Below are 13,586 nucleotides of genomic sequence, written 5' to 3'. Positions count from 1 at the left end.
CTCCACCACATCCAGGGCCAAATCCAGACAGTGTCCAGTAAAAGGAGGTCAAAACAGAAGCCCTGCAGGTCATACCCTCAGCCCTGCGAGAATTCTCTGCGGCTCCTGAGTTCCCTGATGGGGGCTCCATTCACACTCAGCTCCAGGGCTCCCACCTATCAGAGCCACAGTTACTAGCACCTACATACCTACATCCAAATAAAACAAAAGAGACTTCTCTAGGGCCCAAATGGCAATTATCTTCTCTGTAAAACACACATTTTAGAGTCTAGTTACCAACTACAGCAGCTCCGGGCCCTGGTGTGTGATCAGCTTCCTCCAGGAATTAATTCCTATTCACATCTCTTCCCTTCACCCAGCCCCGTCAACAGATTATTTCAACAGCAGTGTCTTCCAGTAAAACCAAGTCCAAACCCATGGCCCTCCAAAAGTGCACCAGGCTACTTTACTGGTCTGTCTCCTAACATCAGATTCAAAAATCCTTACCAATATCCTTATTACCTCATCCTCTGTTCTACGGTCTCCCCAGTCCACCCTGGATAAAAGTCCAAATCCTCAGTCTGACTTTCTAGGACTTTCACAATCTCAGTCACTGTTCCTCTCTCTATCTCTTACTGTTCAGGAAACATTCCAGGAGGGCCAAGGCCATCTCCTGGTCTCTAGAGAAACTCATATTTATCCCCACTTTGTATCCCATTTTCATAAATCTCATCTTTCAAGGACACAGCCCAGGCCTGGTAATCCCAGTCCATAGCTCCCTCCCTCCCTGTGACCTCCAGCAGCACCCAGTTCTGCACCTGGCATGGTGACAACTAACTGTGCCCCATCTGGAGTCGTATTTCACATGCTCAAGTCTTTCTAGGTCCTCCAAGAGATTACAAGCCCCAGCGGGAGTTGTCTATGAGTCTACTGTTGCCTTTCTCACTGAGAGCCCTTGGACATCCTTTTGCAAGCTTGTCACCTGTGAACTCCTTCTTCTGATTGAGTCTTGCCAGGGAATTATCCACAGGTGGAAATTATTTCAAACTGAGTTCCGTATTCCCTTCCCCACCTTTATCTCCCATGCCTCCTGTGCCTCAGCGTGCACAGTAACTTTGCAGCCATTGAACATTCATTGAAATTTGAGCTCTCACATCATTTCTCTCTCCTCTCATAGCTTTCAGAGACCTTAGACTTTTCACGTGCCTCTAAACATCATCCAGAAAGCTTGTCAGTGGGAAGAGGGCAGAGTGGCTTCTCAGAGGTACCTGTAGGTTAACCAATTTCCTTGTGTTTCACCCTTCCAAAGCAAGAACCTCTATTTACACACCCCCTTAGGAGGATGTCCTCGGGCTACAATACCTGTTGATTGTTTAGTCTGAAACGAATTGCTCCACTTTACACCTTTCTGTTAAGGGATAAAGTGCAGAAAGCAATGAAGAACTATAGATAGCCCCTGTGCCATGGCCTGGCATCATGGGAACCAATGCCTGGTGGAAGTCCTCCAGAACCACAGGAAAAGGGAGGGATGGAAAACAGGGCTCGCGCAAGATTGCTGGCAGGTGGGTCTCTTTAGATCTCCAAATGGGCCCTAAAGTGAAGGTGCAGAGCCTTAACTCCCAGGCAGGAAGCCTTGGAATTGTTTGCCCATGACAAACTCCCTTTGCAGGCCCCCATGGGCCACTCCAGAGGCCCACAGTGCCACGGCCAGGGAGGGACCCGGGGTGAGCCCGGAAGGCTTAGAGCCAAGGGGGCGGCGAAAGGGGCCTCAAGAAGGGGGTTGAGAGAGGGTGTGTCGCGAGGCCAGTCCCGCAGCACCGCACTCTCTGGTTATGGAGAGGGCAGGGGCTCGCAGAGCGCAGGGCTGACGGCCCAGCCGGAAAGGGAGCAGGTTAACAGGTCACTATGGCCCCTCGAGGCCACTCCCGGCCACCACTCAAAGTTGGGAGGGAGATCCGGCCGTAGGACCCGCGACATAAACAAGGCGACGCGTGAGAGGGCGAGCGGCCACCCCCGCCCAGTCACCCCGCCAGCGCCGCAGCAGCCCTGGTCCCGCCCGGGCCGCGCGATCCTCCTGGGTTTCCCACCCACCCCTGGCTGTCGGCCCCAATCCCGGGCTGCAACCCCTGCGAGGTCCCGCGCGCAGCTCACCTAGGCCGGCCACTGGCCCGGACAGCTCCGCTCCCTGCAGCGGCCGCGGCCCTGCCCGCCACCGGCGCGGCCCCTGCACTGCGCCGCCTCCCGCGCCGCCGCCTTCGCGCCCACCTGGCCGGCCTGCCCTCCCTCTCCGGGACACTGCGCTCACGTACGCGGCCGCGGCCACAACCCGGCCCGGATTCCCCCGCCCGGGAAGGGAGCGCGCCGAGCCGCTCGCAGCCAGTCCGCCCGCGAGCCAGCCAGACGCGGGGACACACCCCCGGCCACGCGCGCGCACGGCTCGCGCGCCCCCAGCCCCGGACGCGCGCGCGCGCTCCACACACCCTGCTTGGCGGTACACAGTGGGCGCTCAATAAGTGCTGGAGCGACTCCTCTCACACATGCGCACTTGAACCTGACCGAGTTGTGACCCACTTCCCCAGCCCCCACCCCGAAATCCGAAGGTTCAGCACCACCCGGAACCGAACTAGCGTATCTGCTACCCCCGCGCCTCCTCTTTTTTTTTTTTTTTTTTTTTTTTTTTTTTTTTTCCCCCCCCCCCCCCCCCCAACTGAACTGCAAACCCAGCCAAAGTTTCTGGCTGTTGTTTTTCCAGTGCGCCCCAGGGCGGGAAAGGAAGCCAGAAGCTCTAGGCGCCAGGGACAGGAGCTTGGCGAGGGCGACAGGGACCCGAGGCCGGGTAGCGGGAGGCGGCGCGCGAGGGCGGAAGCGCTTGAAAAGCCAACCTTTCCATTTCGCTATGGACCAAGAGTGTTCTTCTCCGGTTTTATGACATTTATTCGTTTGTAGTTGTAGCGCGAGGCGATGTTTACTGTTTCTGGAATTAAATGGGAGAAAGTTAACTATTAGCCTTCAACCCTTGTGTAAACAATACCGGTTGCTTTTTGGCACCGTTAGGCTCTGGCTTTTGGATAATTTGTAACAGGGAGAATCGAAGCAGTTCCATTGTGTAGTTCTGTGTTTTTTCTAGATAAGGCCAAGGACAGTGGAGAGGGGTGTGTGCGAATGTGTGTGTGTGTGTGTGTGTGTGTGTGTGTGTGTTTACAATCAAATTTGATGAGTAAAAGAGTAATAGCCCCTCCCTTCTCAAAAAAAAAGTTTTAAAATACTTCGAAGTTGCAGTTCACCTCCAATTTTGGACTTCCTGTGTTTCTAGGAGGCAGTGGAGTGTTATTAAAGTTTGGGAATCACATCCCATTTTAAGAGCTGAGTTAGCATTGGCATCTTCAGCAGGTTCAACCCTAAACATCAGCTTCTTGATCTATAAAACAAAGCAGCGTAACTAGAGATAGTGCCTAGCTCACGGCAAATGAAGAACAATATGTCCTGGGGACTGGCAAGAGGGCTCATGGGTAACACTGCTTGTGACCAAGCCTAATGTCCCAAGTTGGAGCCCCAGCATGCACAACGTAGTGGAGGGAATCAACTCCAGCAAGTTATCCTCAGACCTGTACATACACAATAAATACATTTAAAAAAAATAGTGTGTCCTTTTTCCTGCCCTCAACTATGTGTTGAAATAAAATTATCCAACTGGAATCGAAATTCCTACAGGAGATAATTCACAACTAGGGGTGATTTTTTTTGTCCCTAATAATATTAATTTGTCCTTAAATATCCATATATAGATATATATAGATAGATAGATATAGATATAGTTTTGTTTTTTTTTTTACAGATTAAACACTTTAATCTACCAGTGGCACTTAACACCGCACAGGGAGTCACAGTTCCCAGAGGTTCCTTCCAGGTCAAAGAAGTTCCAGAAATATCTAGGGTTACTGGTCCCCTGCTTGTGAGAACAAGAGTAAGCAGGTAGGAAAGCAGGCCCATCCTGTCACTCACAGATCCAGTTCTGCGCACAGCGCTTGTACTCCACCAGCTCCTCAGGCTGAAACACAAGCTGATTCCCTTCTCTGCACTCTTCACAGAATCGCTGCCATGAATGATGTTCCTGCCAACTTGGATGCAAAAGTCTCCTCGTACGGTCCCAGGCTTAGAGTCTGCGGGGTTGGTTTCTCCAAGCATCACGCGGCCTGTCTTCACTACATTCAGCCCCTCCCAGACCATAGCAACCACTGGTCCTGAGTGCATGTATTTCACCAGGCCAGTAAAGAAGGGGCGGTCCTTCAGGTCAGTGTAGTGCTCCTTGAGAAGGTCCTCTGAAGCCTGCAGAAATTTCAAACCAACAAGGTGGAACCCCTTCTGCTCCAACCGCTTGATGATCTCTCCCACCAGCCCCCGCTGGACCCCATCAGGCTTGATGGCGATGAAGGTGCGCTCACTGTTGGCCATGGTTCCCTTCAGATGACAAGTCTTCACCTCCAGCTGCGACCGCCTGCACCGGACTCCAGATATATTTTTATTGGTGTTGGGAGGATGGTTCCCCACTGTCATCTAAGCTGCTAAAGGTTAAGGATTCCACCAATATCCTGCTGTGCACAAGACAGCCCCACATGGATGAATTAACTAGTCTCAAATGCCTTCCATACCTGCTCTAGGATAAGCCTGCCCAGGGTGTAGTTCACCCAAGACTGTTTCTCCCTTTTAATTCTCAACCTCAGGAAAAAGTTCTGTTTCAAGCTAAGAATAAAGTGTTGTAAGGAATCACATCGATGACTTTATTTAATACACAAAACCTTCTCTTAACATGAAAATGTGGATTGGAATTGTATACTTTATTATTAAAGGAACATAGACAGTCCATGCATGGCTTTCTGTTCTTGTTCCAGTTGTCCTCAAATGCTTCTGTATAGTCCTCTCAAGTCTTTCTTGATCACCCTGAAGTTTGCAATACAGTCTCTGCCCCAAGGAACACTTGGCCTCTTCACGAGCAGAGTGCTGCTCACTCAGAATTGAGCAATACAGAAAACAAAACTCGGAATTGTTCACTGCAGCTCAGGGACTAGGGTGTCTGAGATGAAGTGAGTCTTCATAGTAAAACCCGGGGCTCCAGAAGTGCTTGTCGAGCTAAATGAAAGTTGTATACGCAGAGTAGGTCTCCAGCTGGAATATGAGCAACAGGGCGAGAGGTAGATGATTAGGCTCCATGAAGGGGTGAGTGTCTGGCTTCAGGTTTTGTTTAGCTGTGTTTTCTGAAATAGGGTCTTTAGCATTGTAGGTAAGCCTACACTGAGCTTTTTAGATAGACAAGGGTTCTACCACTTCCCAAGGACAGGGGTCACAGGCAGGCACCAACATCCATTTATATTTCATTGGGAACCAAACCCAGGGCTTCATTCATGCATACTGGGCAATCATACTGCCAGCTGAGCAACATCTCCAGCCCATTTTTTTCTTTTTATAATTTTCATTTGTTTATTTGCTTTTTTCTTTTTAAAAGGCAGAGCCTCTTTGTATAGCCCCAACTGACCTGGAACTCACAGAAATCCACCTGCCTCTGCATCATGAGTGCTAGGATTACAGATATGTTCCACCATTACTGATATTTATTTACTTACTCATTTATTTATGCAGTACTGGAGATTAAACCCAGGGCTTTGAGACTGTTGGACAAGCATTCTACCACTGACTTAAATCCCAGCCTGAATTCATTTTTCTTTATTTTTTATTTTTATATTTATTTACTCATTTGTTTGTTTGTTTGTTTGTTTTTCAAGACAGTTTCTCTATGTAGCACTGGATGTCCTGGAACTCACTCTGTAGACCAGACTGGCCTAGAACTCAGAGACTGACCTGCCTCTGCACCCCAAGTGCTGGGATTAAAGGTGTGCATCACCACCACCCAGCTGAATTTATTTTTCTTAAACTATCTCATTTAAACTTTTAAAAAGATTTATTTATTTATTTTACGTAGATGAGTGCTCTATCTGCCTGTACACCTGCATGTCAGAAGAGGTCATCAGACCCCCCCCCCCATTATAGATGGTTGTGAGTCACCATGTGATTGCTGGGAATCGAACTCAGGACCTCTGAAAGAACAGCCAGTGCTCTTAACCACTGAGCCCTCTTTCCAGCCCTTTGTTTAAAGTTTTAACCAAATGTACACTTCCTAGAATGACTGAGTCTTGATCAAACTGGGGTGCTCACTTAGTTGACAAAACACATGCCCCACTGTGGGCAAAGTGAGCCATACTCTGAATAGGAACAGAGCCCATGGCTTGTTCTGGTTGAAATCTCTTCTTGGAATCACAGGCTGTTCAGGGACATATGTCTTCTCCCAGCATATGTTAGATGTAAATCCCTTTTTACTGCTACAGTCAGTATACATCCCAGAGTGCCTCCCCTTTGCCCCAACTCAGAATGTCCCATTACCACAGGTGCCTGGTCTCAACACAAACACCCAGCATGAAGCCCCTTCCCTCGGCAGCCAGGCCCTGGCCCTGGATACAGACATGCAGCCCAGCGCATGCCAAGCCAACTGTGCTTGCGAAGAGTGACATCTGCAGTGTATAGTCCTGTTGTGTCTGCTGCCCTGTATTACAGGGCTTGCCCGTGCTGAGGGCTGTCTCATCTTTGGCCTGCTGACCTTCCTTTCTCCCACACCCTGGCTCTCTACAAAAGTGCTGGCACCTTCTGCCTTCCTTCCATTCAAGTAACCGGCCCTTTGAAGACTATCTCCTATCAGCTGAGATTAAGCAAAGCAGACCGAGACCTTTGTCCCCGCCCCTACCTAACGCTGTACAGACACATGAGTAGGTCATATTTGGGGCACTATGAGCCTAAAATGGTCACCCTCCTCAGACTCTTGATTCTACTGCTTACAGGCTTGGCTTCTCCAATCTATCCTTTCCTTAACCTCTTAGCTCTGCCTAAGGCTTCCCAGAGGCTACCTGAAGCCTTTCTAACACAGTTCCAGCACTGCTCATAGAACCCCTCCTGGTGAGCCACCACCTGCCTCCCTCTCTGCTTTCTGTCCTCTCCATTCACGCTCAGCTACCCAGCAGAATGCATGTCTTCCTTTGTCATTGGCTGTGTTCTCGGCTTCAACCACCCTGTTCACACTCACTGGTCTACATGGCTCTCCCTGCTCATCCCTAAGCAGAAACAACTTGGGGAGCAAGTTCTCTGACATGCTTGCTTTGGCCTCCAAAGCAGGAGGAGGTGCCTCTCCCAGGGTCAGAACACCCTCAATTTACCCCCTCCTCACTGGGCTGAAATCTCCACTCTTTCATCTTAATCTCCTACAAGACTAAACATTTACAGGTCAGTCTCGTTGTCCATGATATAGGCAATGTTCTGCACAGGGCCTTAGACAGTGGTTGCTAGGTGGACTGCTGATGGCATCTGGGGAGAGAGTGGCAGTGATCTGGGAAGAGAATGGCAGTGATCTGGGGAGAGAGTGGCAGTGATCTGGGGAGAGAGTGGCAGTGATCTNTGGCAGTGATCTGGGGAGAGAGTGGCAGTGATCTGGGGAGAGAGTGGCAGTGATCTATGGTCAAGGTGCTCCTCGGTTCAAAGCATGCTTTAAATGCTCTGTGGGCTCCAGGCCTCTTGAGAAGCTCCCAGCCATTTATCTAGAGTAGAATGAAGCTTCCAATGTGAACTGGATCTTTGGCCTATACCACTAGGTGAGATTTTTCTATTACTTGGTTTCCTGAACTCCAAACCCCTGTTGTTAGTGTTAATGTTGTTGTTTTTGTTGTTGTTGTTTCCCAAACAGGGTTTCTCTGTGTAAACCTGGCTATTCCGGGACTTACTCTGTAGACCAGGCTGGCCTCAAACACCTAGAGATCCGCCTGCCTCTGCCACCCAAGTGCTGGAATTAAAGGTGTGAGCCACCACTTCCTACCCAGCTCCAAACTCTTACCGCCAATTCTTGCTTGACATCCCAACTTGGTTGTCTATTAGACCTGGGGGGGGGGGGTCCATGTCCAGAATCAGACTTCTGTTGGCCCTGGACAAATCTACTCCCTCCCACCTAAGTAAATGACAGCATTCTTCTAGTTCTCTGGAAACCAGCACATATCCTTGGAAACATTTTTATCTCATGTCCTTCCTTCCTTTCTTTCTTCCTTCCTTCCTTCCTTCCTTCCTTCCTTCCTTCCTTCCTTCCTTCCTTCCTGTTTCAAACTCTGTAAGACATTAAAAAAATAGAAAGAAAGAAAGAAAGAAAGAAAGAAAGAAAGAAAGAAAGAAAGAAAGAAAGAAAGAAAGAAAGAAAAGAAAGAAAGAAAAAAAAGAAAAGAAAAAGAAAAAACCTATTGGCTCCAGCTGCCTATCTCCAGCACAGCTTCCCTGAACCAACCACCATCTCTCCCACTTGGACTTCTGTAATGGAACCCTGCCTTCCTCTTGTCTCTGTTGCTTCTCTACAGTCTACATAACATCCACGCAAACACAGGGACCCTTTGGACCACGTCACTCTTCCAATCAAAACCTCCAAGGGTTCCATCCCCTCCCTCCAAAGCCATGTGATCTTAGGCCATGAAATTCTGGCCTACCCAGTGACATCAGCTCCATGCTGTTTCTCAAACCAGCCCCCTCCTTGGCCTCTCTGAAATTGCTTATTTAGAATCTAGAATGATCTCCCTCTAGAAGCCTAGTATTTAACTACATCTCTGCTCAAACACACAAGACATTTCCCTCCCAACATATCTAAAACTGCACCAGGCACCACCCATCCTTTTTACCCAGAAGTATTCCATTGTCTTAGCTCTCATTTCCACCTGACAATCTGTCACCAGCTGCTTGGCTACAAGTTCAAGGAGAACAAGGATTTGTGCTGTATCCTTGGCTCTCTAGGGCAGCGGTTAGCATATACTAGATATTCAGTAAGTAATCAGAAACTAAGGGTCTGACTAGTCAATCATGGGCTAAAGAGATGGTTCAGTGGTTAAAACATTAGCTTAGCAAGCTGGAGGGCTAAAATTTATATCCCCAACACCCATGTAAATGCAAGGAGGAATTGATAGCCTGCCTGTAATCCCAGATTCTGAAGTTAGCAACAGGGGATTTCCCAGATCAAGATAGCTAGCAATCCTACCAGTATTCACAAGCTCTGGGATTGATTGAGAGATCTTGCTTCAATGAGCAAAGTGGAAGAGAGATGGGGATAATTTCTGATCCAACCCAACCTCCACCTCGGGCCTCCACATACATGTCCACACATCTATATGGTACACACATATGTATGCCTGTGCACACATGTATCAAAACACATGCAAATGTGCATATATACCTGCATACTTCACACACACATACACACACATGGAAATGAAAAAAGGGGGTGGGGGATACTCATGAGTCAACCATGACTTTAATTTCTTAACCCCCCTCCAGAATTTAGCTTCTCTAAAGCAGACCATCAAGACATCTTAGTTTCTTTTTTTAATCAAAGCAGGAGCCACTAATGCCTCTCAGGTACACACTTCTAAACACGGCTTCCTCTGTGGTCGTCTCAGAGTTTCAGATGGAAAGAATAATATGCTATTTTTGCACTTGTAGCATTTTGAGTGCTTTTCTCTGGTTGGGAAAGCCGTGGTGGATCTTAGTGGACCAAAAGGGAGAGGGGGAAGCACCTACCCAGAGCATGTCTCACTCTAAGGACTGCAAGAGTCAGAAGTTCTAAAGAGAGTGAGTGCTTTGCAAACACGCCTGGGGCCAATGGCGGTTCTCTCTGATCTACTTGTCTTAAGGCTTTTCTGGAAGGAATAGGCTTTGTACTCCATTGCTAGAGGATTGACAGGTTGTGAGGTTGTTCACAACTCAAGGTTGTACCTGAAGTCCCCCGGGGTAAATCTGTACAATGACACTTTCTCTCGGACAAACTCATGCACATGTAGACAGCGGGAGGCACTCCAGTGCGCAAACACCCAGCTATATGCAAGGATCAAATCTCGGTAGAGGAAAAAAAAAAAAAAAAAAAAAAAAAAAAAAAAAAAAAAAAAAAAAAAAAAAAAAAAGAACCCGAGCCCTAAGGACTGTGGGTATAAGAGGATGTGTAAGCCCAGGCAGGCTGTATATGCACATATGGTTTTATCATCTTATGCTTCTGTGGTTTCTAAGACACAGGAAATTCATCCCGGACAACACTGGCTGCTTTCTAGTGAGGGCAGAAGACAAAGATGAAAAGTATGTTTATCTTGGGGCTGGAAGCAGAATGATAAGACCCAGATCAGGACCACTTTGAAGGTGCAAGGACTGTGGTTCCCAGACACATCAACTCGCTATGGAGGTATAGAAGAGCAACAGCAGGATTTCCACACTGCCTTCTGGCTGTCTTCATGCTGTCACTCTGGAGCCTCCCAGATACAGGCAAATTACATGTGACAAAAACTGATTCAACTCAGTCCCATTTGTGTGCTTCCTGATGGGGGGGACTTGGGGGGGGGGTGTCCTCTGCTATGATCCCTGAAGGAAGGCTCTTCCCATAGAAGATCCTTAATAAGGCCTGGGGCAGCCTTTCCCACCCACAAGGGGAAATACTCAGAGCAATAAAAACTGTCACAATATAAAACAAGACGTGTAGACCAAGATGGTTTAGCAAGTGCAGGCGCTTGTGTCAAGCCTGGTGACCCTGAGTTTAATCCATGGAACCCAAATGAAGGGAAATAAGAGAAATGACTCCTGCAGATTGTCCTCTGACTTCCACTGACATTCATACATGGCTACCCATGGGAACACACACACACACACACACACACACACACACACACACACACATTAGTTGTTTTGTTTTGTCTTGGTTTGGCTTATTTTTAAGGTAGCTACATTATTTTTGCATCAGTTTTTCCCCCAAGCCTGGTGTGCTAGAACCGGGTTCCCAATTTGGCAATAGTAAGGGGTGGAGCCTTGCGTGAAGAAAAGTATCCTGATCTATGAAAGAAAAGAAACTTTTTCCAATACGTTATTTAATCTTGAGAAATTACATTTGAAGGAGAATCTAAGTTTTAGAACAATGGTACCTATGCTTAAACTCAAAGTTTAGGTAAAAAAGAAACAAACAAAAAACAAAAACAAAAAACAGGGTCCTACTTTAGGATTGTTTGTTTAAATATTTTATTTTTAATTATGTATGTAGTGTGTGTGTGTGTGTGTGTGCGCGCGCACGCGCGTGTGTGCAGTAGCACCAGAGGCTAGAAGAGGTTGGCAGATCCACTAGAGCATTAGTCACTGGTGGTTGTGAGCTGCCCAATGCAGAGGTTGAGAACTAAACTCAGGTCCTCTGGAAAAGAAATAATCACTCTTAACCACTGCACCATCTCTCTAGCCTGTTTGTTTGCGAGAGTCAAACACGTTTCTAGAACTCTAAGTCTTAGCCTCCTAACATAGCTATCTATCTATCACCGCACTGATTCTCTCAAATTACAATTCATTAGACATTAGATGATATCCTGCTTTAGTAAACCTTTTAATTCATTGTGATAGAGACTCTATGAATTATTAAAGTCCTATTCAGTTACCCATTTGTACTATCCACTTGGGAGTACTCTGATTTTCCAAAGCTTGTCTCAGGCATAGCCCACCTCACAGTGTTCACACTTATAAACTGCTTATTTACCAAATCCCAACCCCTCTCCCACAGCGCAGTGGACTGCTTCAGTGCCTCCTGGGAGACAAGAGAAATGTCCAGTAGCAAAGCATTCTCTCCTTTAGCACTTCAGGGTAAGGGTGAGGACTTTAGTCCACTTCAGACAGTTCTACGGTGTTCTCTCTCTTGTATTTCCCACTGTAGCACCTAAGGCTTACCTCATGACCAAAACTAGTCACCAGAGGCAAACTCCAATGCTCACTTAGCCAACAAGTTTACAAAAAAAAATACTAAAAATCTGGGGAAATGACTCACATCATTTACTTTGGCATCAGCTAGCTCATTTCCAACAAGCAAACCATCCCTTGGTAACTTAATGGCTTCTATGTGTCTTGGTATGTGTGGTGGTTCGAATAGGTACGGCCCTATTCAAACCAATATTCATGGTGTCTCTTCACATCAATGGGAACTCCAAGATAGAAATTGGTACCAGGGACTGTGGTATTGCTGGGATAGGCCTGACCATGGTTTTGTTTGGAGGAATGTGGATTTGGGAACTTTAGATTAGGAAAGCAGTGGAATGCTTTAAGAGGGACTCCTTTGACCTTCCTAATAGGAACACGGAAGACAGCAGTGTTGGGAATGATTTGAACAATGGGGCCTGGCTAGAAAGGTTTCAGAAAAAAAAAAAAAAAGAAAGAACATTAGTACGTTGCCTAGAGATTACTCTTGTGATATTTTGGTGAAGAATGTGGCTGCTTTTTGCTCTTATCCAAAGAGTCTGCCTGAGGCTAAGGTAAAGATATTTAGATTAATTGCATTCATTGGCAAAAGAAATCTCAAAGCACCCTAGTGTAGAGTCTTTCCTGTGGTTCACTCTGATGAAGAACAGTTTGATTAAACGGAATAAGCTGAGCAAGAAAAAAAACGAACTGTGTGATTCAAGGACCAAAGGAGCACCAGGGAGTGGAGTGGAGCTCAATCCTGGGTTCAAGGAGATACACACATTAAAGATATAAAATGGAATTAAGGGAATAGTGACATCAGGGCAAGATCCCACCTAGCTAAACTTCCATCTTGTGAAAAGGAATTAAAGAAAAGCTTAGGTCCAGGCCCTTAAACTAGGTACTCAGGAGACAGAGGCATGCAGATCTCTGAGTCCAAGGCCAGCCTGATCTACAGAATAAGTTCCAGAAAGGCCAAGCATAGGCAGTGAAGGAAACCACTGAAAACAGAAAGCTGAAGACATAACTGAACAAGAAAGCCATGTTCTAGCCCCAACACACAGCAGAATTTGGAAGCATTGGCCACGTGATTCTGGATTTAGAGTCAAGAAGAGAGGAAAGAGGTTACAGAATCTCCCTCTGCAACTAAGGAAAGTCACTGAGGTCAGGCATGTATCAAGAGGTATCTCTTCACAGAGTCCCAAGATGTTGGAGATGCCAGAGCTGTGCTACCCATCAAGGAAAACTTCTAACTGGGAACTGAACCAGCCCAAGAGAGAGAAGTGTGTTGCAGTCAACAAAGCTGAAAGGAGTTGGAGATCTGAAGAACATTTTGACATCGGACATGGAGATGCAGAATTTAGAGTTTGCCCAGCTGGTTTTCCGTCTTGCTTTGCTCCAGTATTTCCTCCCTGTGTTGCCTTCCCTATATTTTAGAATGGTAATATGTATCATCTTGTGCCATTATATGTTGGAAGTATGTGATCTGCATTTTGATTTTTTTTTTTTTAGGGGATTAGAGTTAAAAGATTGTATGAATGTCAGAAGAGTCTTTGAACTTAGGACGTTTAAAGGTTGTTGAAACTGTAGTAGACTATAGGGACTTTTGGACTAAATGCATTTTGCAGTATGTTATGGCTACAGGCCTATGGGAGCCAAGGAGTGGGATGTGGTGGTTTGAGTAGGCATGGCCCCCATAGATTCATGTGCTTGAATACTTGGCTTACAGGGAGTGGCACTATTAAGAGGTTTGTCCTTGTTAGAGTAGGTGTGGCCTTGTAGAAGAAAGTTTG

The 13,586-nt window shown here is 46.9% G+C and overlaps 2 protein-coding genes across 2 annotated transcripts in view; both read right to left on the bottom strand.

The window, feature by feature from the left end:
- Znf395 (zinc finger protein 395) overlaps nucleotides 1-2,337 on the bottom strand; it is a 38,531-nt gene extending 36,194 nt beyond the window's left edge. The window contains exon 1 of the mRNA XM_029541981.1: nucleotides 2,131-2,337. The gene's annotated coding sequence lies outside the window, so the exon portion shown is untranslated. The remainder of the gene's footprint in view (nucleotides 1-2,130) is intronic.
- Nucleotides 2,338-3,973: 1,636 nt separating this feature from the next.
- LOC110325635 (nucleoside diphosphate kinase A-like) lies at nucleotides 3,974-4,467 on the bottom strand. The gene is given in 2 exon segments (XM_021203745.1): nucleotides 3,974-4,035; nucleotides 4,038-4,467. Coding segments are annotated over 2 exon segments (456 nt in total). The 5' UTR covers nucleotides 4,432-4,467.
- Nucleotides 4,468-13,586: the final 9,119 nt, after the last annotated feature.

This window comes from Mus pahari, chromosome 8 (genome assembly GCF_900095145.1).
Source record: "Mus pahari chromosome 8, PAHARI_EIJ_v1.1, whole genome shotgun sequence".
NCBI lineage: Eukaryota > Metazoa > Chordata > Mammalia > Rodentia > Muridae > Mus > Mus pahari.
This window is presented reverse-complemented; position numbering and strand designations above follow the sequence as displayed.